General features: G+C 37.4%; 2 protein-coding genes and 1 long non-coding RNA gene across 5 annotated transcripts in view; 1 reads left to right on the forward strand and 2 right to left on the reverse strand.

Annotated features, from left to right (window-relative positions):
* Positions 1 to 8,260, reverse strand: part of LOC307161906 — a 642,191-nt gene extending 633,931 nt beyond the window's left edge. Inside the window, exons 1-2 of the long non-coding RNA XR_013821814.1 lie at positions 6,956 to 8,260; positions 5,752 to 6,054 (exon numbers count right to left, since the gene is read on the reverse strand). This is a non-coding gene — a long non-coding RNA (uncharacterized lncRNA). The remainder of the gene's footprint in view (positions 1 to 5,751; positions 6,055 to 6,955) is intronic.
* Positions 1 to 8,260, forward strand: part of acss2l (acyl-CoA synthetase short chain family member 2 like) — a 21,736-nt gene extending 13,476 nt beyond the window's left edge. Inside the window, exons 12-18 of the mRNA XM_079876835.1 lie at positions 1 to 26; positions 117 to 197; positions 856 to 964; positions 2,296 to 2,364; positions 4,603 to 4,779; positions 7,046 to 7,120; positions 7,196 to 8,260. The exon at positions 1 to 26 is cut by the window's left edge and continues 31 nt beyond it. Of these exons, the coding sequence (XP_079732961.1) occupies positions 1 to 26; positions 117 to 197; positions 856 to 964; positions 2,296 to 2,364; positions 4,603 to 4,779; positions 7,046 to 7,120; positions 7,196 to 7,365 (707 nt within the window). The 3' untranslated portion in view covers positions 7,366 to 8,260. The remainder of the gene's footprint in view (positions 27 to 116; positions 198 to 855; positions 965 to 2,295; positions 2,365 to 4,602; positions 4,780 to 7,045; positions 7,121 to 7,195) is intronic.
* A 4,540-nt stretch (positions 8,261 to 12,800) lies between these two features.
* The window catches only part of mtcl1 (microtubule crosslinking factor 1), an 80,613-nt gene continuing 69,433 nt past the window's right edge, over positions 12,801 to 23,980 (reverse strand). For 2 of the 3 annotated variants that reach the window (XM_079876830.1, XM_079876829.1), the window contains 2 exons: positions 21,703 to 23,245; positions 12,801 to 15,091 (listed from right to left, as the gene is read on the reverse strand). In XM_079876830.1, coding sequence (XP_079732956.1) covers positions 14,861 to 15,091; positions 21,703 to 23,245 — 1,774 coding nt within the window. In that variant the 3' untranslated portion in view covers positions 12,801 to 14,860. Of the gene's footprint in view, positions 15,092 to 18,326; positions 18,388 to 21,702; positions 23,246 to 23,980 lie in introns of all 3 variants that reach the window. The other variant, XM_079876831.1, reaches the window with a different exon arrangement.

Here is a 23,980-nt window from a genome sequence, read left to right on the forward strand (position 1 = left end):
CTACACCACTGAAGCCTGGCTCTGCCGTGAGTCTCAGTTATTACACATCACATCCGTCTTGAGGACAGTTAAAATCAGGAACGCATGACTCTGATATCAGTGTCTTCTCTATGCAGACATGCCCATTTTTTGGAGTCCAACCGGCCATTCTCAATGAACACGGAGAAGAATTAGAAGGGGAGGCGGAGGGATACCTGGTGAGATTTACATCCTAGCTTCTGATTGGTTAAAGGAATAATTCTGTCATCGTTTACTCACCCTCAAGTTGTTTCAAACCTGTATGAATTTCTATGTTCTGCTGAACACAAAAGGAGATATTTTGAAGATCTCGGTTGATTTTCCTACTTATTTTTTTTTCCTACTATGGAAGTCAATGGCGTCCAATGTCTGGTCACCGACATTCTTCAAAATATCTTCCGGTTACACTTTATTTTAAGGTGACATTGTTACAGTGTAATTATATATTTAAGTACTGAGTAATATTAAGCAACTACATGTACTTACTATAGGGTTAGGGATAGGATTAGGATTAGGTTGAGGGTTAGTTGCATGTAATTATGCATAATTTACTGTTATTACTTTGGTATGTACATGTAACATATACAACAAGGACACTGTAAAATAAAGTGTTACCCATCTTCCTTTGTGTTCAGCAGAACAAAGAAACTCATACAGATTTGAAACAACTTGAGGGTGAGTAAATGATGACAGAATTTTCATTTCTAAGTGAACTATTCCTTTAAGACAGGTTTTGTAAAAGTCAACATTGGATGGTGTTCCCAACCCATTCTATTCACAATATGTTTTTCTCTTCACATGTTTTTTTTTCCTATAAACGGATGTTTTGTGTCTCAGGTTTTCCGGAAGCCCTGGCCAGGAATCATGAGGGGTGTGTACGGGAATCAGGAGCGCTTCGAGAGCACCTACTTCAGAAAATTCCCAGGATTCTATGTGACAGGAGATGGTAATGCACACACACATCCACTTCATAACCAGTGCCGGTGAATGTTACTTTAAAATGTCACTATTACATCATTGCTTTTTATAGAATTTTGTGTTACTTTTTCTCACATTGGTAAAATGAATGAGGCAATTTTTCTTACAGAACAAAAACATTATCCTTTGTGTTTGCTATTAAATAAAAGTCACTAATTTAAAAAAAAACTATTATAATGTAATTTCAAAAGGTAAGGTTACTTTATATGTTTTAAAGACATTAAAGTCTAATCTAAGTGACAAATTATGATACATATGGTACATCTCAATTAAAGTCGTCATGAAACGCTAATTGCGAGTCTGTTTTTCCCTATTGTGACGTATATCCGAGTCAAGCGGCTTCTGGAACAAGAACAAATGTTGGGCGGGGCTTGATTTTGTCCATGAGGAATTGATTGGATGGTTGTGGTTGTGTGTGTTGCATTTCCATTACCCTTCAAATTGCGCAAATTGAAATTGCGCATTGAAAATACGCCCAATAGAAACATGTAATTTTCGCAAAAACTCCAATTTATCGCAAAAAAAGTTTTTACGCTCGCATGAGGAGGTTTTACAGGCAATTCGAAAAAGAAATATTTCGCAGAACTGCAATGGAAACAGTGTTTGCGCATGTACAGGTCACCTGACGTAATGACGCAGTGTGTTTGGACAGAATACGAGACAGAGTTCTTAAGAATTCATAAAAGACAAAATAATTACAGGAATACTGGATTTTAAACCTCAAATAAATGCCACAATCAAGACCTCGAAGCAGAAATGAGGGAGAAACACCCAGAAACACCTCATATGTGCCGCTCACAGTATAAGGGTCGTTTCTTACCATTAATGCTTGGAAAACACACATACATCTCCTTCGATTAATAATAATGGCTAGTGCAGTGGCTGGGATATAGTACATAAATCTCCATTTTGGAATGATTTTACTTATTGCGAGAGGAAAAAATGAAGTTTTAGTCGCATAACATTGGTTAATGGAAACGCTGTCATTTCGCAATCGTTTTTTGTCGACATTTAGAAAAAAAAGAAAGAAAAAAAAAACGCAAAAGTTTTACGCAAATCTGTAATGGAAACGCGCCTACAGAAGAGAAGAGAAGAGATGAGCTGAAAGAGGGAGGGGAAGATATTTTGATTAATGATTACAAGGCACATGAATTAAACAAAATTGATATATCATTTATAATTAATTCGGCGATATTCCATAAACATAAAGAAATGTTAATTTTGATTACATGGTGACTTTTGCAGCGTAACCAAACTTGTGTTGCTGTATGGTGTTACTGAGTGTCGTTGTGTCCTCAGGCTGCCGGCGGGACAAGGACGGATATTACTGGATCACCGGCCGGATCGACGACATGCTGAACGTCTCTGGTGAGACCTTGAGAGATGATGATGTTTCAGTGCTGCCACCTGGTGCTTAGAAATGCCATATTATATTAGTTTGCCTTCTCTTAAAGGGACAATGTGTAGCTTTTTAGGTATTTTATTATCTAAAAGCAATATTTTTAATCATAAATATGTCCTCAATGGTGTACAAATACCTATGCCAATGATCTGACTTATCCTCGTAAACGAAGAATTTATTATCTTTATGTACATGGGACGGGTAGGTCCACGGAGGCTTCCATGTAGTTCCGCCATCTTGAAAAACTATAATAGCAGAGAGGGACAAAAAGTACTAGGCCAACGCGTTTCCACAACGCGTTTTCGTTCAGAACCAGCGTCACGTGACTGAAGCCAGCAGAAGCGGAGGAGCAGAGCAGAGAGAGGCGCTTGTCACTGCCCCGGCAAGTTTAAAAGGCTGCACTGCACGGTTATTTATAATGGAGGACCATACATATGCTGAGTCACAGGATAAGGAGTCCTCGTCGTCGAAAAAGTCCAAAATAGACCGTAAATGGAAACGTGATCGGAGATTACAAAAAACAAGGGTTAATGTCGGGATAGCTAATGCAGGAGAAAGCTTTCAAAAGAGACGCTGAAGTTGCCTGCTTTCTTCTCGACAGGTAAGTCATTGTTACGGTCTTAATTACAAACTTTTCATTGCTTGGTTATGAACTTTATTAGTTTATAGACAGTATAACATTTATAGTTAAAAGTTAAACAGGCTCTTTGATGAAAAGCAGCTATTGAGTAAAGTAGAGAAGGTCCTAAAAACAAGGTTGTAAGTTTTGTTTGTTCAAAACTAACATTTGTTTGTTCGTTGTGTCAAGGTGCAGTTTGTTTGAAATAACAAACCAGTTCACCCGAAGGAAAACTCAATGAAGTGCTATTAGAAGCTTAGCTTTTTGGTACATAATGGCTACCGTAGATGCAACACGCATTTTAAAAAGCGAGGCGCTGTAGAGCACTATTCATTTGAATGCAAAATACAATTTCACCACTAGATGGGAGAAAATCCTACTTAATGTCCCTTTAAACTAAAGCGATGGTTCGGAGTAAAGTCAACCTAGGGTCCTTTGCACCATGACCTCGAGCCAAACAACCCCCCAGAAGCCTTTTTCCCTTGGTCGAACATTATTAAAGTTAGAGCTTATTTAGAGATCAGCCGAATGTCTTAGTGCAGCGCTAATGGATCCAAGGTTGTATCTGGTAAATTACCCCACTAATAATGCCCAGAATGGCACCAAACTTCTACAGTAGTACAAATAGGTTCTGTACTCATAAAACGAGGCATTGGAAAGTTTGTAAGTACATCAGGAGTTTATTTAAATAACACTTGCCTGATGGCTAATGCTACCGCTAACCCGGACGTCGAGGTCACTTCTGTGATTTGGGAAAAGCCCGTAAAAGTCCTGGCAGAAAGCAATGCATTTTTTATTATTTTTTACGAAGTGTTGACAACTTAGTGTTAGCTAATAATTGTTACTATTATTATTATTATTATTATATATACCATACCAGTGATAATATTACCAATAATAATATTATTATTATTTATTATTATATATACCAACAAAATATTAGTGCATTCCTGGAACTGGGTGTCGTTACACTACATCCTTATGCATCGCAAGATTGTGTATTGTTCAAAATTAATTTATAACTTCGATGAAAGGTTTTGATCCAGTTCAAATGTTGACTACTGTATATTTCAACATTTTAACTGCAATTAAATACAAAAAAAGAGAGAAATTCAGGACAGAGAAAATACTTTCTCATGGCACTGTGGGTGCATTTATTTGATGAAATATACAAGACAAACCATAATTTTGTGAAATATTAATGCAATTTTAAATATTTTTTTACTTTAATTTATCCCTGTGATCAAAGCTGAATTTTCAGCATCATTACTCCAGTCTTCAGTGTCACATGATCCTTCAGAAATCATTCAAATATGATGATTTGCTGCTCAAGATCAACATTTCTGATTATTATTCATGTTAAATAATGTCGTGCTGCTTCAGATTTTTGTAGAAACACTGATGCATTTTTTTTTTTAGGATTCTTTGATGAATAGAAAGTTTAAAAGAACCTCATTTATCTGAAATAGAAATCTTTAAATGTCACTCTTGATCATTTCAATGCATCGTTGCCGAATAAAAGTTAATTTACTGACCCCAAACGTTTGAATGGTAGTGTTTACAGCCATCCCGTGTGTTCTCTCAGGTCACCTGTTGAGCACAGCCGAAGTGGAGGCGGCTCTGTCCGATCACCCGTCAGTGGCTGAAGCGGCAGTGGTCAGTCGGCCTCACGCAGTGAAGGGAGAGTGTCTGTACTGCTTCATCACACTGAAAGAGCACGAAGAGTTCAACCGCACGCTGACGGAGGAACTCAAGAGGAAAGGTCAGTGGATCAGATTAAACACTATTGAACTACAGAGCTGATGAATGCTTGAATCTGATTGGTTGACGAACAGGGAAAGTAGTTCCAGGCAGGTTTTGACCGCATTACAGTTCCATATCACTACGCCAAATGATTACATTTATTTCAAAGTTCCTTACAGCCTAAAGCCACAACGACACTCACTGACTGTAACGAATTTCCACTGGAGGCAAGTTGAAGTGAACCCAAACGCAACTTTAATTCCAAAACATAATCAAACAAAGGCATGAAACTGGAAACTCAAAACAAAAACATCAACTGGAAACATTCAAAACTCGACAAAGACACAGGGCAAACATGAGGGCTTAAATACACAGACTAATTACAAGACAATTACACCTAATGATCAGACGATTAACCAATGACAAGACACATGGCAGGATCACATTACAAACAGGGTATCACATGACAAGACACAGAAACATGACAACGACAAGAAACAAAACCCAAAACGTGACACTGACCAAGCAGATAAATATAGTAAACAATAGGATAAAAACAAAGTTTTTATTAGGAATGTAAAGCACATATTCTATCTCTCCCACTCAAACACACTCACAGTACGGACACACACTCACACAGAAACGTGTTGTCAGCGCTGCTCTGATGATTTTATCAGTAAAATAGTTCAGCAACTTAAAAGCTACATGACATTTCTCACTAGCGATGTAACAAAGGCGCTGTTCTTGAAGCAGATAAACTTACAGTTTCACAACAAAAACGCAAATCTCTGAAGACCATGACGTCATGCACATGTGTATCGTGTTCAGTCTCGTGTGTTTCATCGCCATCTAATGGCCTGGCAGCAGAATACAGCGTTTTTAGTCATTTTCGCGGATCCATGACGTGTAAACGTACCTGAAGACCTGCTGCACATGACGCAGATCTGACACGCATCCCATTTTCTCACAACACTTTGCGTTCATTTAACACTTTGATTACAAGGATACTCAACAAAACGTGAATTTTGGCATGATTTTGTGTTTTTGTTTATTTAAGAGAACTCTGACGTGGCTTTCTATACAAAAACATGTTTGAGTACTTTTCTAATAATTTAACGGCCCATTGTCAATTATTCCTTTGTGGATGTAACCGGTCCTAATCGACCCGCTCCGAGTGGGATTTGAACCATGGTCTCCAGTGTGGGAGGTGGGTGTGCTAACAAGTACGCTAAAGACCACGGCCGCTAGCATTAGTCGTTAATGCATCTCTGTGGAGTGAGATTTACACACAGCTCTTAGGCCCAATCCCAATTCTATTTTATACCCCTTCGCCTACCCCTTGAAACAGAGTGGCAAGGCGTAGGGGTGAAAATATTCCCCTAAGAAATGGGACACCACTACTACACCGTTACACGTCATTATACGTCGTCGCTAGTGCCTGCGTCACAGGAGATGCGCCAGTGTTTATCACAAACTTCCAAGATGCCGTCGTCAGCTGTAGTCATCTCAATTGCGTGGGTTACAGCTATTTTTTTGCATTTTTCTTCTGAAGTTCGCAGACAACAACGGAGATGACGATATCTTCGACGCCTAAGTATTTTTGGACTTCGGGAAACATTGCTCGTTGTCAGCGCGAAAACGAATGAGCCTCCGGGTTTCCTCAGGTGTCCCTGTTTGATAAAGAACATACAAGACTGGTTGATCATGTTGCAAAAAGCACAAAACTGTGTAAGCACTGTGTTCACATATAACCACAAGAAAACAATGTGTTCATAGCAGACGTACGGTAAAAGATAAGCCAATTCCCTGCCGCAATTACATTCACCAGTTATCAGACATGAAAATATGTTGCAGGACTATCGTTAACGAACTTCAGCGATTTTTTTTGCAAACGTTTCTTTGAAGAACATGGCCGTAAATATGAACACAAGATTGAATGTGACATAAAGAAAATGATTATTGGCAGCCATGTTGCCTCTGTAGCCGGTGTATGCAGGTACATTTCTCATACCCCTTCGTTTGAAGTGTGGTCCCGAAAAATCTTCGTTTCAAGGGCTATCTGGCCCTTCCCCCTACCCCTACCCCTCCAACCAAAAGAGAATCGAGACAACCCTACCCCTTCAAGGGAACGTGCAAAACAGAGTGGTAGGGGAAAGTGAAGGGGTAAGGGGTAAGGGGTAGAATTGAGATTGGGCCTTAATGGCCTAGATCCGTTAGACATAGAAAATACAATCTGAATCTATTTCATACTTGCTAACTTCTATGTGGATTGTTTTGTCATTTAGTGAGGGAGAAGATCGGACCAATAGCCACCCCAGATTTCATCCAGAATGCTCCAGGGCTTCCCAAAACACGTTCAGGTACTGGGATCATTCTCAATTCCTCCTTGCATTTGCTTTTGCTCCTGAAACTCAAGCCTTTCACCCGTCCGACAGGTAAGATCATGCGGCGAATTCTGCGACAGATCGCATGCAACGAAAAAGACCTGGGTGACCTCTCAACCCTGGCCGACCCCAAGGTCGTGGAGGTGCTGTTCAGCCAAAGATGCGAGACTGCGGCGGCTCTTTCTCAAGCCGGGACACCGCTGTCACCCTGTGTGCATTAAAGACTTTGGGTTTGGGCTCAGAACCGGTGCTGGTTCTCCTAGTTCAGATCTGAAGGGTGGAAATCTGCCCATAGTTCAGGTAAAACAAACAAAAATACAAAGAAAAAAGATAGCTCACCTCAGGACTTCCCACATTTTTTATATTCTTTTGTGATGTTTTACAGTATTTGCCCCATCCTGATTTTCTTTTTTTGTTTGTGGATTTAATTCATTCATAATTGCAGTTTAGCAACAGTTGAAATCATGCTAGCAACATGCCAACTCATGTAAGCAGCATGTTAAAAATATGTTAAGTCATGCCAGCAACATGTTAATCATGCTAGCAACATGCTAAATCATGCTAGCAATGTGCTAACCAATGCTAACATGCTAAATCATGCTAGCAGTGTGTTTAAGCATGTAAGCAAATTGCTAAAAACATGCTAACAACGTGTTAAATCATGCTAGCAGAATGTTAAACCGTGCTAACAACGTGTTAAATCGTGCTAGCAGAATGATAGCAACATGTTAATCGTGTTAGCAACATGCTAATCATGCTAACAGAATTTCATTGTACTAAAACCAATTTTATTATAGACAAGGGGAATGTAAAAACTCTTCATTATTTCATTTCACAAAGGAGCAGCAATTCAGAAATTTTTGTTTAGTTTAGTTTTAGTTGCCGACTTGACTGCAACCAGTTTGTTTTGTGTTGTTGAGATTTTTCTAATTTCCTTCTATTTGATATGAAACAATTGTGTGCAATACAAGAGGAAAACGCAACATGCTTTATCATGGCATCTTGAGTAAGATCTCAGTTGCTAATTTTACTTTGACAAGAGTCATCTTAAGTAGTATTATTTGCACATACTGTTCTGTTTATGTTTTTATGAATTAAAACTTATCTGATAAGGTCTCTCAAGTTTTCTTCATTCATTAAAAGTTGTTTATGTATGTTGAAATATGTATATAAAGCTCATATTTCAACAAAAATATATATTTATGACTATTATTTATGTGACATAGCTTTAATGCCGATCAATCGCCTTTCCACCAAATTCTCATTATTTGTTTTATTTTATTAATTATTTTTGATTTTAGTTCAAAATGGTACCAGACTTTTGCATTACAGTAATGAAAAGTGTTATTGAGCTTAACTGGCATAAAAATAATGTTATTCATGCTAAACCCTGTACCTATACTAAACTCTATACCTAAACCGAACACAAACCTGTTGATATCAGTAGATTTAAAACATGAAATGAGCTTTTCAATTACTGAAGAGCACCTCAAATATTATCACATCAGTTTTTAATCTTAATTTGAGGTCGTTTGAAAAAATTGGCCCTTACAATTAGCCAAACACACACACACACACACACACACACACACACACACACACACACACACACACACACACACACACACACACACACAATCCCCCTTGTGTCTCATTGAGAATAACACACACTTGCTGAGTGCTTCTGTCCTGTTGTGTTTTGCTTAAATCTTTTTGCTGCTGATGTAAGATCATATTTGCAGGCAGTGAAAGATTATTTCCATGTTCTTTATCAAATGATCATTTTGCTCAAGCTGTGATCGGATCACTTTTCTTCCTGTTAAGCTCCATCACAACAGATGCTTCCAGGCAGAATATGACAGGCTAATATTACAAGAGCTTAAAAAAATCATATGATTTAAATGAGATCTGAAAGTCTTTTCTGAAGAGTGTTACATCATAACATAGCATTAGTGTTATGCCATCGTTGGACTGCATATTGGACTGTTATTATGTAATGAGTTTTCAGAATCAGAAACATTTTCTTGATATTCTGGAAGGATATATATATATATAGGGCTGCAGTGGTGTCGTTACCATGACAACAGTCATCTTGGAAAGTCTTTTCATCTTGACAAGAGCGTGCAAAGGTTTAGCAGCCCAACAATGACTGAGCCATCTGCCAGTCACACACACACACACACTAAGGGAGGAAAAGACAAAAAAAAAATATAACCCTGAAAATTCTATGAAAGGATCAAAAAGAAACATGGACAGAGATGGACAAAACAATAGAACAGATAGACAAACCGACAGACAGACAGACAGACAGACAGACAGATAGGTAGATAGAACGATAGATAGATAGATAGATAGATAGACAGACAGACAGACAGACAGACAGACAGACAGATAGATAGATAGATAGATAGATAGAACGATAGATAGATAGATATAATGATAGACAGACAGACAGACAGACAGACAGATAGATAGATAGATAGATAGATAGATAGATAGATAGATAGATAGATAGATAGATAGATAGATAGATAGATAGATAGATAGACAGACAGACAGATAGATAGATAGACCGATGGATAGATAGATAGATAGATAGATAGATAGACCGATAGATAGACCGATAGATAGACCGATAGATAGATAGATAGATAGATAGATAGATAGACAGATAGATAGATAGACAGATAGATAGATAGATAGATAGATAGATAGATAGATAGATAGATAGATAGAATGATAGATAGATAGATAGATAGATAGAACGATAGATAGAACGATAGACAGATAGACAGACAGACAGACAGACAGACAGATAGACAGATAGACCGATAGATAGATAGATAGATAGATAGACAGACAGACAGACAGACAGACAGACAGACAGAAAAACAGACAGATAGATAGATAGGTATATAGAACGATAGATAGATAGATAGATAGACAGATAGACAGACAGATAGATAGATAGATAGATAGATAGATAGATAGATAGATAGATAGATAGATAGATAGATAGATAGATAGATAGATAGATAGATAGATAGAGTCGAGGACTCAAGGTTTAGTGTTTGACGGATCCAATCACTTATTTAATTACATATTCTCATCCATATAGATTGGATTAACATTTGGGAGGAGAAGAACGAGACGTTCACACACAGTTTTGTAAGTTTAGCCATGGAAACCCATTAAGAAGATTATCTGAGACAGAAATTAAAGTGTCGACCGCTCACATTCACGCATATGTGTCCCTGAAACACGGACGGGACAATTAAATAAACAGAGGGATTTATTTGAATGAGATCAATGTAATTAACTTATCAGGACCCAAGAGTCAAGCACAACCTCAAATGAGATCTCAAGTCCATTTCCAGATCAGTCAGTCATTAGCGTTAAGACATTAAGTTATTCGTTTGTTAAGGCAGGCATCACAACTATTGCACACAAAAATCAGATTGAATTGAACAGATTCAACAGATTGTTCTAAATCAAGGTCAGCGGTAGGAATATTCTCCACGTTTATCAGAAATATCTTAATGTTTACATGTGATTTTTGTGACTGAGGTCTCACTTTCATTGAGCTTCATCTCAGCTGGGCTGAAATAGAGATGATAATGAGATTTTGTGTCCCATCGTCATAATCTTCACAAATGATCACAACTTTTATGAATTTTGAAGCATACATACAATTGCCAGAAGTAAAAAGCTAAATGCAACCATTATATGAGATCTTGTTAACGTCTCAATTGTTTCTCCTGGAAAACATGGGGTTAAATGGAGGCCTAAAATCTCAAGAGCAATAAAAGAGCAACATCTGAGCAATAAGTATCTCCAAACTCAAATGCCGAATTCATCTTTCTGAATCCTAGAGTCATAAATATATGCGTTTCACATTCAGTGAATTACAGCATGTTGACATGCATGAATTACATATGTTGTATACATAGCCTATACAACATGAATTACATGTTGTTTAATGGTAACATAAAGATTTTGAGCTTTTACATTCTGAGCTTTGAAGACATTCACGGCCTAAAAAAACTTGAATAATAATGGATATTCTAAAACAAAAATGTAATTCTAAACAAAATCAGTTGTCCACTTAACTCTGGCAAAATATTCTACAACTTTATCTAGAAATCGAAATGAAATTCAGCAGGGAATGAGCTCTTCAATCAGTACAGCAAGTCAAACTGTTAAACAATCTCTCCTAAGATTTGATGAACTAATGCAGTGTTCTGGAATAGGCTACTCTATTGTGATTGGTTAATCACAGATCTGTGTATTTGCCCCTGGCTACTGATTTCTTCCATAGCTGTGCTAGTTGTGTTGTGTTGTACTCTCTTTCTGCTCACATAATATAATAATTGACAAACAATTTCCATGTATTGATAGATTTGACAGATAGCCGCGCAATAAGTGAGATAATGTCCTGTCAGCACAGTCATTAATTACAAAATATACTCCATTAGGGCGATTTAAGACGCTACAGCTTCAAGACCCCAAACTTTTGAACGTAGTTTTTATGCTATTTAATCCAACGCAATTGTGGTCAAACCTCACAATCACGTGACATTGAGATCACGTGACCAGCTTAAATAAAAAATAATATTAATCATGGGTGTTAAATACACGTGAATAGAATATGATGTAAATTCTTCAGCACATTTAGCCTAGTGCTCATTAAAAAAAATCCTATGAAATGAAAACTGCAGTGATGTAATACTAACTAACAAACACGCAATAAGAGTGCCGTCTCTGAAACATCAGCTCTGTGTTGTCCTGTGTCAGCAGTTCCTGAAGTCCAGATGCAGTGATTATATAAGAGCTGAAAGCCTCGTTTATCTCTCAGGTGCCGTTAGAATAAGTGTAATGTGACCTTCGCCTCAAGCGCTGGATGAGTCTATAATGACACAGAACTAATCTCAACACACATTCGCTCTGAACACTGTGTGTTACACTGAAATGAAAGGATTTGAGAGTCCTGGGAAATCTCCTTACAGCGACCTCATGCCTGCAGATCACTGACCTGCTGTCAACACACACACACACACGTCCTCACACCGCCTTTAAAAGTTTTAAAGGGATAGTTCACCCAAAATGAAACTAATTACTCACCCTCATGTTGTTCCAACCCTGTAAGACTTTCGTTCATCTTCTGAACACAAATGAAGATATTTTTGATGAAATCTGAGAGCTTTCTGTCCCTCCGTAAACTCTTAATAAACTCTTCATAAACACTGATCAGCAAACAGGAACAGAAGCTCAACCTAACCTGATTGATGCACAAGAATGAATCTCATTGAAGCTCAAACGTGCTGCGTAACACGAGAATGACCTTCAGTCTTCAGTCACACGATCCTTCAGAAATTTGAAATCTGATTTGCTGCTAAAGAAACATTTCTAATTATTATCAATGTTGCAAATATTTTTTGCTGCTTCACATTTTTTTTGTAGAATCCCTGATGCATCTTTGAATGAAAAGAAAGTTCAAAAGAACATTATCTATTTGAAATAGATTTTTTTTGTAACATTACTAATGTCTTTACTGTCACTTTTAATTCATTTAATGTGTCTTTGTTAAAAAATTTTTTTTATATTTTGCATACTTTTTTGTTTGAAACAAATAAATCACAAAAATCAATTTTTTTTTGTAAATACACATTCAATTTATTACCAATTTAACACTCTATCATTAGACATCTGACAGTGACTTAATTTAAAACATTCATAATTTTTTTCTTTTTCCTCCAAAGAAAAGAAACATCTGAATTCATAATAACATCTATACAAAGACCAGATAATAGGTACAATAATGGGATTAAAAAGTGTTCTTAATGCAAATTCAATGGCAACAAAAAAATGACACGAGCCGCCACACTGTTTGTGTGTGTGTGTGTGTGTGAGAGAGTGTGTGGTGGCTTAAATCATAGCTTTATCACAAGGTACAACAGCGTCTGAGTACATGCACTAAAGTGCTAGTGTTTAAAGGCATGCATATCAAACATGATATCTGCACAACCGCTGTCCAAACCCCAGTCCACACGTCTCCAAGAAATCTGCACAGGACGCCTAGTGGAATATTGGTCATATGTGGAACCAATCCTAAAGCATCCCAATATAAAACATCTTATTTGTTCCAGAACATACACTGATGAATCAATAAAAATATGATCTGGGATGTTGATTAACCCTCATGTTGTGTTCCGAGAGGGTTTTCTTTTTCCTGAAAATGCTAGTTAATGTTATTGCATTGGACTAAAACTGACTATTGGCTTTGATATTTTTATCAACTTTCAGATTTTGTATTTCTTTTTGGAACGGACTGATCGTAGGCCTCATTTATCTGAGCTTATGCACCTCAGTTTTTGAGTTGACAAAAAGATCGAATCCAATATTTGGTGATAATATAGCATATTATGAGAAATTTACAAGCAGTTTAAAAGGCAGGTCATTTTTGCCAAATTAAGTAAAGGATTTTCAACACAGAACAAGGGTTAAGAAAGCAAATTTAACCCTGGGTCTATGTCCTTAACCCCAGGTTAAGGTTCATTTTAACCCTGCTTTGAGCAACATTGCACACTTGCCATTTTGAAAGAGTGTTTGCATCACTTTAACTGCCTCAATGGTTTGCTAATTAAATATTCATACATTTAAAACAGTTGCGTATGCTTACAAGCATTTAGCACTTTTTATTCAGACCTGGTTTACAGACGTCTCATTAAAACAAAAGGAATTTGCTTTGGGATTGGTTGTAGTTATGACAGCTTATTTCCAACTAGAATCCCGTGGATATTCCTTTAGGGTTTTGTGACTTGGGAACTGTGCATAAGTATAATCAGTGTCAATATACTCTCCTGTCATCATTTAACATTCAGTTTTACATTGGGTTTTAAAATACATTGTTATGATTGACATCATGTATATCATTCGTCCCTGTCGAACTCGAGTGTGTGGTTTTCTCCTTTAGTTTAATTCTCCTTACAAAGTCTTTTTTAAATTCAAGCATCAAAGGTTTCCAACAAAAATGGGATGTACGAGAAAAATAAGAAAATAGTTTTATAAACTATATACACAGAACAGAATTTAACAAAGGATATTCAACCCTCCGAAATAGAGAAAAAAAAACAAAAAAACGAACGTAAATGCATGTAAACTTTTATGCTGTTCTGACAAATATTATTACTATCCAGTATCAGAACATCTAAAAAGAAGTTCGATGTTTTACGACCAGACCAACACATATAAAGTCATATGTATTGCATACATGTACATTGACACACACACGAGTACGGGACCGTTGCGAGGTCACGTGTGTGTAGGCACCTCTTATGGAACACTTTGCGGTGTTTTGCGTCAGTACATTCCAGGTTCTTGATAATTCCAAAACGGAAGTTCTAGAATGTTTTCCGAATGGTTGAGTTCAGCTGGTGCTCACAGGACTCTGCCCTCTAGTGGCAGTTCAATGGTTCTTAGAAAGGTTCTCGATGGTTCCGTCGTACCTGTGGTCAGGCTGGAACGGGGGATGGTAAAGGAAAGTCAAAGCATATAATAATGATCACCACGTGACCAGGGGCTTCGCTTTCTGCTTACCTTTTCTTGGGCTTTTCAGAAGTAGGCTAAAACAAGAATGCGCTCTAAATTCCAATTCTTCAATTCATATTCACACTTGACAACTAAAAGGGGGTTGGCAAAAGATGTAGTCTAGGCTGGTTAAGTGTGTGGGGAAACCTCCTGCCCGGGGTCCTCCGTCTCCGGGATGGCCTGAGCCGGTCTGACGGGCGAGGGGAAGAGGAACCTCACTGTGCGCTGCGTGTGTGTGTGTTTGGGTGAGGATGAGGGCGAGTGAGCGGCCCAGCGGGACGGGGGTCGACGGTTGGCGGGACGAGCCGGTCGAAGGAAACAGGAGTGCAGAGGTGGAGCCACTGAGGAACGGGGCAAATCCTGCAGTCAAGGAAGAAAACATGCAGGATTTCAAACTCTGAGCTTCTGCAGGACAGGTTGTTTTTATTTAGTCAAGTTAGTTGGTGGTTGGTCTGCAACAGTGTTGTTATTGTTAACTAAAACATAAAAAAAAAAAAATACAAAAAAAAGTTAATTTGTTAATAGAAATAAGGCTGAAATGAAATACTGGATGAAAAAACTGAAATACTGAAAAACTGAAATAAATACGTTTAAGTTGAATTACTAGAATTGCTAAAACTAAAATTTAGATTCAAATAAATGAAAGCTATAAGAAATACTAAAAAAGCTAAAACTGATATAAATGACAAAAGCACTTAAACTAAATTAAAATGAAAACTGATATTCTAAATATAAAAGCTAACTTAAAATATTTAAATACTATAAATAAAGCTGAATAGAAATAAGTAGAACTATTAAAACTCATTATTGTTAGCTGAAGTAAAATAAAATATATTAGATGGAAATCTGTAACTTAGAAAACTTGTTGAAGTACTAGAATTACTAAAACAAAAATAATAGAAATACTTAAAATAAAAATTAATTAAATCTACACAAAGCTGAAGTAAAATAAAATATAAAAAACTGAAACAAAATATGTTTTGAAAAAAGAAATGTTGCCTTGCCTTTAACAAAATAAAACAAGTTAAAGTACTAGTATAAAATTTAAATAAAAATAAATTAAAGCTAAATAGAAGTACTTAAAAAACTAATACAAAAATGACAAAATCACATAACTAAATTGAAATGAAAACTGAAAATCTAAAAATAAATTCTAAAAATAAATATAGCTTTATAATACTATAAATAAAGCTAAATAGAAATATTGGAAAATTGTAACTTAAACAGTTGAAAATATAAAATGTTGTCTTGGCAATGAACTAAAATAAAATAAGTAAATAAAAAGCTAATTCAAAATATTTATAAAAAATACTATGACAGCATCTAATAATAAAATAACACTGGTCTGAAAGTAATAGTGCTTTTACAGATTTAACATAAACTAAAATCGATAAACATCATTCATGCATTCTGTGGCAGAGAGTGAAGAAGAATATTCAGCTTGTTTTGGACTGAATGTCTGCTTTTGAGGAAATACGCATTTTGAGCTTGATTTATTCTAAACAATTCTCTCGAGCGATAAAGCAAACATTAAAAATGAAAGAGATTTCAGCGTGAGAGGTGGATATTTTCTGTGGTTTGAATAATTCAAAAACAGGGATTTACTACTGTACGTCTGCTCGGTTTCTGACCGAGACTTTGAAGCGGATACAAAGTGAATTTGAATGGAGTTCTATGGAACTCTGTTTATACACTCCAGTGACATCATAACCAACACGAAACACAGAAACTAAAACTAAAAAGAAATCTAGTTAAAATGATTTATGTTAATTGAAATAAAATATAAATATTAGATAAAAATAAACAACAACTTGGCAACAAACTTAAATAAAATTACAGTATTAAAATTATTAAAACTAAAATGGAAATAATTTAATTAAAAGTATGACCAAAAAAAGCACATAACACAACTACTAAAACTATAAAGATTGAAGGCAATTTTAAATATTAAAATATTAATATTAATATTGAATATTAAAAAACTCAACCAAGCATCAAGTTGTTGTTAGAAGTGAAGAAATGAGACCCAGCATTAGCAGCAGGTGTTAAACGGCACAATCAACACACACAGCAGCCAATGAACCCTACACACACCACTAGCACTGCTAGCATGCTCACGTCCTGTTAACACGAGACAGTACAGTACAGTACAGTACAGTACAGTAAACCCAGAAAGCACAAGATGTTATGGTGTAGTCTCCATCAGTAGGGCTGCTGAGGTTAAGACCCTTCAAAATGGACAAAAATAATACAGTTACAAACACAGAAACACATAACAGCCAAAGGACCTAAGAAAAATTTAAAGTTAAGTGATTATATATTAATAGTCAAAATGGTAACGCCATCCAAAAAGCCACATTTGAGTTTGATATACAGTGTCACTTAAGTCACTTTAAAAAGTGTGCAAATACATTTTGTCTTCATTTAAAATACAATTTTTATTGTTTTATACAGTGACACTTAAGTCACTTAAAAAAAGTGTGCAAATACTTTTTGTCTTTTAAAATACTCGTTTTATTGTTTTATACAGTGACACTTAAGTCACTTAAAAAAGTGTGCAAATACTTTGGCTTCATTTAAAATACTATTTTTATTGTTTTATACAGTGACACTTTAAAAAAGTGTGCAAATACTTTTTGTCTTCATTTAAAATACTTGTTTTATTGTTTTATACAGTGACACTTAAGTCACTTAAAAAAAGAAAGTGTGCAAATACTTTTTGTCTTCATTTAAAATACAATTTTTATGTATTTTAAGTGTACTTAAGTCACTTAAAAAAAGTGTGCAAATACTTTGTCTTAATTTAAAATTATATTTTTATTGTTTTATACAGTGACACTTAAGTCACTTAAAAAAAGTGTGCAAATACTTTGTCTACTTTTAAAATACTATTTTTATTGTTTTATACAGTGACACTTAAGTCACTTAAAAAAAGTGTGCAAATTCTTTTTGTCTTCTTTTAAAATACTATTTTTTATTGTTTTATACAATGGCACTTAAAAAAAAGTGTGCAAATACTTTTTGTCGTCATTTAAAATACTATTTTTATTGTTTTATACAGTGGCACTTAAGTCACTTAAAAAAAGTGTGCAAATACTTTGTCTTCATTTAAAATTCTATTTTTATTGTTTTATCTTTTAAAACATCTATTTAGTTGTTTAGCTGTTTTAAAACATTTTTTTTTTTTCACTTAGTTTGCTTGTGTTAACGTTCTTTGAAAATTTTTTTTTTTTTTTTTTTTTTTTTTTTTGGAGCCACTGCATATCAGCCAAAGTTTCTTGTGTTTTGGCATATGAAATTCCACCCCACGTTTGGGATAATAATTTCGGTCCAATAAAAACTCAGAGCTTTTTGGATGACTGGTTATTGGTGAGGTCAGTTAATACCAGACGATGGGCATGCGCACACCTACATGAGGACTAAAAAAGTGTGACCACAACGAAGCACATACAATATTTCCCATAATGCCTAGCGGTGATACAGTGTCTAGAAACTGCGTGGCATGCGGTGAGAGAAATCCCATTAAAATCAGTGAGACGGAAGACTAGTGAGGTCACTGTGAGGTCAAAGGTCGAGTAGGATCGGTGGCACTTACTGCACGGCGAGCACAAGCTGCGTTACAGTCCCCAGGGTGCAGTTAGTAAGACAGTGTGGTTCTGGAGGCAACCCAGAGAAACAGGAGTAAACACACTTGTCAAAATAACACAAGCACATCAGACTCAGGTTAGCACTACATCGCTCCTCTGGCCGGTCCGGTGGGTATAACCTGGAAAAGCCTTGCTGTCCTTTAAATATGAACATTATTACAACACTATATAGTAGAATCTCTGTGAGATTAAAACCTGTCCAGATCATATTTCTCCTCCAAATGTAATAATTATCATGTAATCAATTAAAATTAGCATCAAATTGTATTTTGCCTTTAAATTTTGCCCAGTTAACATTATAGCAGTGCAATATAATATAATATAATATAATATAATATAATATAATATAATATAATATAATATTGTAATGCATACATAAATAAAATAAAATAAATAATTAAAATAAATAATATAAATATTTTGTTTGTATTCCTATCAACAATGTGTAGGTTAAATAAATAAATAAATAATTTAAATATTATAAATAAAATAAATAATATAAATATATATATATATATATATATATATATATAAATATTTATATTATTTATTTTATTTATAATATTTAAATAATTTATTTCACAACAAATGGCATATATGTGTGTGTATATATATATATATATATATATATATATATATATATATATATATATATATATATATATATATATACATATATATCAGATATGCCATTTGTTGTGAAATATATGAGTTGTATAATTTGGGGTGAAATGTGATCTGGACACGTCTTTGTGATTTTCACCCTTATATACAGTAACTCTGTGAAATATAGTTTTACTTGTGTAAACTCCTAATCTGTGCATGACAATCGCATTTAAAATTAATAGAGTAATTAATTGAGTTAATAAAATTACTAAAGTTTTCTTCTGTTGTATTGTATGTATTAATGCCTAGTAATATCCATGACGTTTAAAACACAAATCCCAGATGCACATACACTGCTCACAAACAACCATCTTCCTTTAATGATGTTAAAATCTTTGTGAACGTGTCTTTGGCATTAACAGGGCATCATGGGTTTGTGCGATGACGCGGCTCTGTCTGTGGACATGCTTTCATGTGCGGGATTAATCTTCTAAATGGATAGAGTTTGGCAGGCATCAAAAACTGGATACAACTTTATAACAGTGAATTAGAACATCCTGTATCCAAAGAAGTTATGTAAGCTAGTTTCACTGCGAAATAAAAAAACAATAAGCAGCATGTGACTATGCTACCGTTAGCATTGCAACAAAGCAGCACGCTAAAGCATGCATTCAGACCTGCATTCAGGCAGCATTTGGAAGCTGGGAATGAGAATTTTTGATACTTTAATATAATATCATTTTGTATTATGAATTTGCATTGTCCAAAGACCAAAACCTTCAACAAGCAGTCAAATTTATACTGTAATATACAATCCACACTAAAAAAAAAGAGACAAACTAAATGCCTATGTACCCGCAGGAAAGAACAAAATCACAAATTATATAATCTCATTAGTTTCTACTAGACAGCAAATGGAGACATTTGACCCTGGTAATCTCACACGTCTCTCCTGTAGGGTTTCAGAAGAGATCTCAACGATGTTTCAAACTGTGCTCAGATTTGCCAAGACCAAAAGTCAGAAATCCTCAAACATTTTGATGAAAAAGACAAGAATGTTACTAAAGGCGAGACACCCCAGGTGAATAGGGTAACAAACTACAACTAATAGATATCACCATACTTCACCAGTTGATTGATTACATTAATAATTGCAGCAACAAAAAAACTGTATCACAAGTTTTCTGAAACGTCATGTTAAAATATGCAAATGAGGCATTATCTAATTAAATGTGCACTAATTTGCATACATTTCTAGAACAAAAATCGGAACATTGTATGAAGTCAGGTTCAAAATTCTTGTTTAATTTTTTATATATATTAGAATAAATTAGTTTAATATATATATATTAGAGTCAAAGGGTTTTTTTTATTTTATATTTTGGATATCTCCGTTTATCACTCCACAAATCAGAAAATACTGTCAACAGCCAAAAATAAATACATTTTCATCATTTTTTTGGAATAAAATGTTATATATGGAAAATTATATATGAACAAACCTCTGTAAAAACATTCAGAATATAGATAAGAATAAAACTGTAAAATTTGGCGTATGTAAATGCTACTCAACTGGAGATTTCTGGCTCAATGGAGGAGGAAAACGGCCTTTAAAGAGATATACTGTAATTGAAATCTACAGACGCAAATAGATAAAGAGCTCTAAAAGATACAGTTAAAAGTGTATTTTGGATGTTTTCTTTCCACTAGTCTGACTCTGAAACTTCTGAGATTTTGTGGCTTTTAGGCTTTTCATAACTTTATGCCCAAAATCTCAAAATTGACAGATGCATGAAAAAAGACAGTTTTTGCCTGTAGTATCTCGCCTTAAATAATAATTAATAATTAAATACGTAAATAATTATGGTCCATTTCTGACTCCTGAGCTATAAAAGGAGATGGTCCTCACTGCAGAACACGAAATCCAGGGGGAGGAGTTGGATCCAGATCCAACTCCTCCCACCTTACATATACCTAAACCTACCCATCTCCACCCCCTGATCACTAAACCCACCCCTAAACCTACCCATCTCCATCCCCTGATCCTTAAACCCACCCCTAAACCTAACCATGTCCACCCCCTGATCCCTAAACCTAACCATGTCCACCCCCTGATCCCCAAACCCACCCCTAAACCTACCCATCTCCACCCCCTGATCCCTAAACCCACCCCTAAACCTACCCATCTCCATCCCCTGATCCCTAAACCCACCCCTAAACCTAACCATCTCCACCCCCCGATCCCTAAACCCACCCCTAAACCTACCCATCTCCATCCCCCGATCCCTAAACCCACCCCTAAACCTAACCATCTCCACCCCCTGATCCCCAAACCCACCCCTAAACCTAACCATCTCCACCCCCCGATCCCTAAACCCACCCCTAAACCTAACCATCTCCACCCCCTGATCCCCAAACCCACCCCTAAACCTACCCATCTCCATCCCCTGATCCCCAAACCCACCCCTAAACCTAACCATCTCCATCCCCTGATCCCTAAACCCACCCCTAAACCTAACCATCTCCACCCCCTGATCCCCAAACCCACCCCTAAACCTAACCATGTCCACACCCTGATCCCTAAACCCACCCCTAAACCTACCAATCTCCACCCCTTAAATCTGGATCCAACTCCGCCTCCTGGATCTCGTGTACTGCAGTGAGGTGCTACTGTATAAAAGAGCAACCTCCAAGCAATGAAATAAACCTCTCAGTTACCTCAAGACATCCAGGTTTCTCGGTGTCTCCGGATCTGTTGGGAGCAGCTGCGGACGAAGCAGAAAGCCTCCTCTCCTCTCTGAAGCTCTGCTCCAGTAGTTTCTTATTCAAGATCCGTGCAGCGTTCTCCGCTAGCGTGTATCCCGGAGGAGCGGACAGGTCCTGTCTGATGCTAATCCCCTCTGGGGTTTTCTCGCCCTGCGCCTCTACAATGAGCTGAACAGGGCTTGGGGACCGGCCCCGAGAGTTCCTTAAAGGCCCCTGTGCAGCACAAACACCGGGAGATTTGGGATCTGATGGCCCTGCTTCAGTGGGACGAGAGCGGCTAGGGGACTTGTTGAACTTCTGCATGGTGTCGTAAGCGACGGGCGTGTGGTCGATGATGTTGAAGAGGCTGGAGAGGCCGTCGTTGATGGTGGTGTGAACGGGACTGTCTCTAGTCGTCGTGGAACGAGCCCAAGCGGATTCATTGTTGCCTTTTTGCTGCTGGGAAGTGGTTGTTGGAGTGGGAGCACGAGTCTGGCCGACAGGTTGCTCTGCTTTGCCAGCGTTTGAGGGTTTCCTTTGGAGCTTGGGTGAGCCGTATTTCGGAGAACAACACGGGCGTTCAAACTTAGCCTGTACGACTGGCGAGTACTGCATTTTCCTAAGGCTCCTAGATGGGGATGAGATGGGAGTAGAGCCTCCTTTTGGCGTTAGACACCGGTGAGGACTGCTTGTGATGGTGCGAAGAGCCTCCGTTTGCAGTCCTACGCTGATAGTCTGGGTGGTTTGCGTCCCCCGTGTGGTAAAACCATTCGTCTGGCACGCCATGTCCCGTAGCTGCCGTTCCGGAGGGCTGGATCCAGACGCAGATGATCGCATAGCAAATGCTTTTTCCTTCATGTCGTCACTCAGATTGCGAGACAGCTCCAGCTCTAATGATGAGGTAAATCCAACCGCAGGGCAAATCAATGGATGTTCTTCAGGTCTAAGTCCTGCCTCCAAGTGACTCCTAATCTCACATGGCCACGTTCCTCCAAACACCTCTTCTGCACCTCCTACGACCTCCCCTGGCTTTACTTGAGTCACTTTGGAGAACATGTACTCCTGCTCGGAGGTGCTTGGAGCTGAGCGCTCCCCTCGAGCGGGACTGTGGAGGACATGCACCCCAAACTGGTCTCCCCCTTGGGTCGCCCTGAGCGGGAGCATTTGGCAGTACTCAGGGTTACTTATGGTGTTGGTGGTCAAGGTGGCGCTGGTGGTCAGGAACCAGGAGGCTGGCTGGAATGCTTCTGAAGTCGACTCGGCCCTTCGGGATTCGGCCCAGGCCTCCATCCCCGGAGAGGGCATTACTGGGCCAGGAATGGGGCAAGAAGCCAGGGAGCTGGTGGGCAGATCCCAACCCTTACTATTAAACTCCTCAATGTATTTGAGGTCATCCGGTGAAAGGGGAGGGGTCACGTCGTCCCGTATATGTTCGCCATGCTTGCTCTTATCTGGTAGGAAGGGGGAGCTGTCCATTAAACGCTGGAAGTCGCTCATGGAGCAAACTGACTTCGCCCTACGGAGACAAAAACGGTTGAAAAGTTACAATGCTGTTATTAAACATCATACCTGGCACTATTTTTGACTCGTCCGGCTTCTTGGATTATTTTTCACTCAGCTTAAAGCAATGCATTATGGGATTGACGCTCAAACAAAGTATCTTATTAAACAACGCAATGTCGCTGTCAACCTTTTGGAATTGTCTTTGCGTCAGGAGGGGTAAATATCTATGTTTGCAGGGTTAACCCTATGTTCCCCTAACCCTAACCTGGGGAACATAGGACCCTTTATCATATGTTCATTATGTGGCATATAAATCTGGGAAACATGGGAACCCTGGAAACTGGGGAACATTGGATTCTGGGAACATGGGACAGAAAAAAGGAATGACTCCATAAGGAGAAGGGGTTAAAGGGGTCATATAATGGTACATGCACTTTTACAAGTTGGTCGTATTGAAATGTGTGTTGGCAGTGCCTGTACACAACCATCATATGATGATAAATGATAAAAATCCATCCAGTGTTTTTTTTTTAATCTTCTTATATGTTTTCCCTTCTCTCAAATCAAGCCGTTCGACCTTGTGACGTCACACGGTTGGACGCCCCTCCCACGATTGTTGATTGACAGCAGCGTTTCAACACAGACCCGCCCTCGCTCGTGAGCGAGCTGTCAATCATAGTCCGCATTGTTGATACGCTGGAGCAGAATGGCGTCTAAGCAATTGTGGTGTTCTGTTCTTGGGTGTAAT

The sequence above is a fragment of the Squalius cephalus genome (genome assembly GCF_949319135.1).
Source record: "Squalius cephalus genome assembly, chromosome: 7".
NCBI classification, from domain to species: Eukaryota; Metazoa; Chordata; class Actinopteri; order Cypriniformes; family Leuciscidae; genus Squalius; species Squalius cephalus.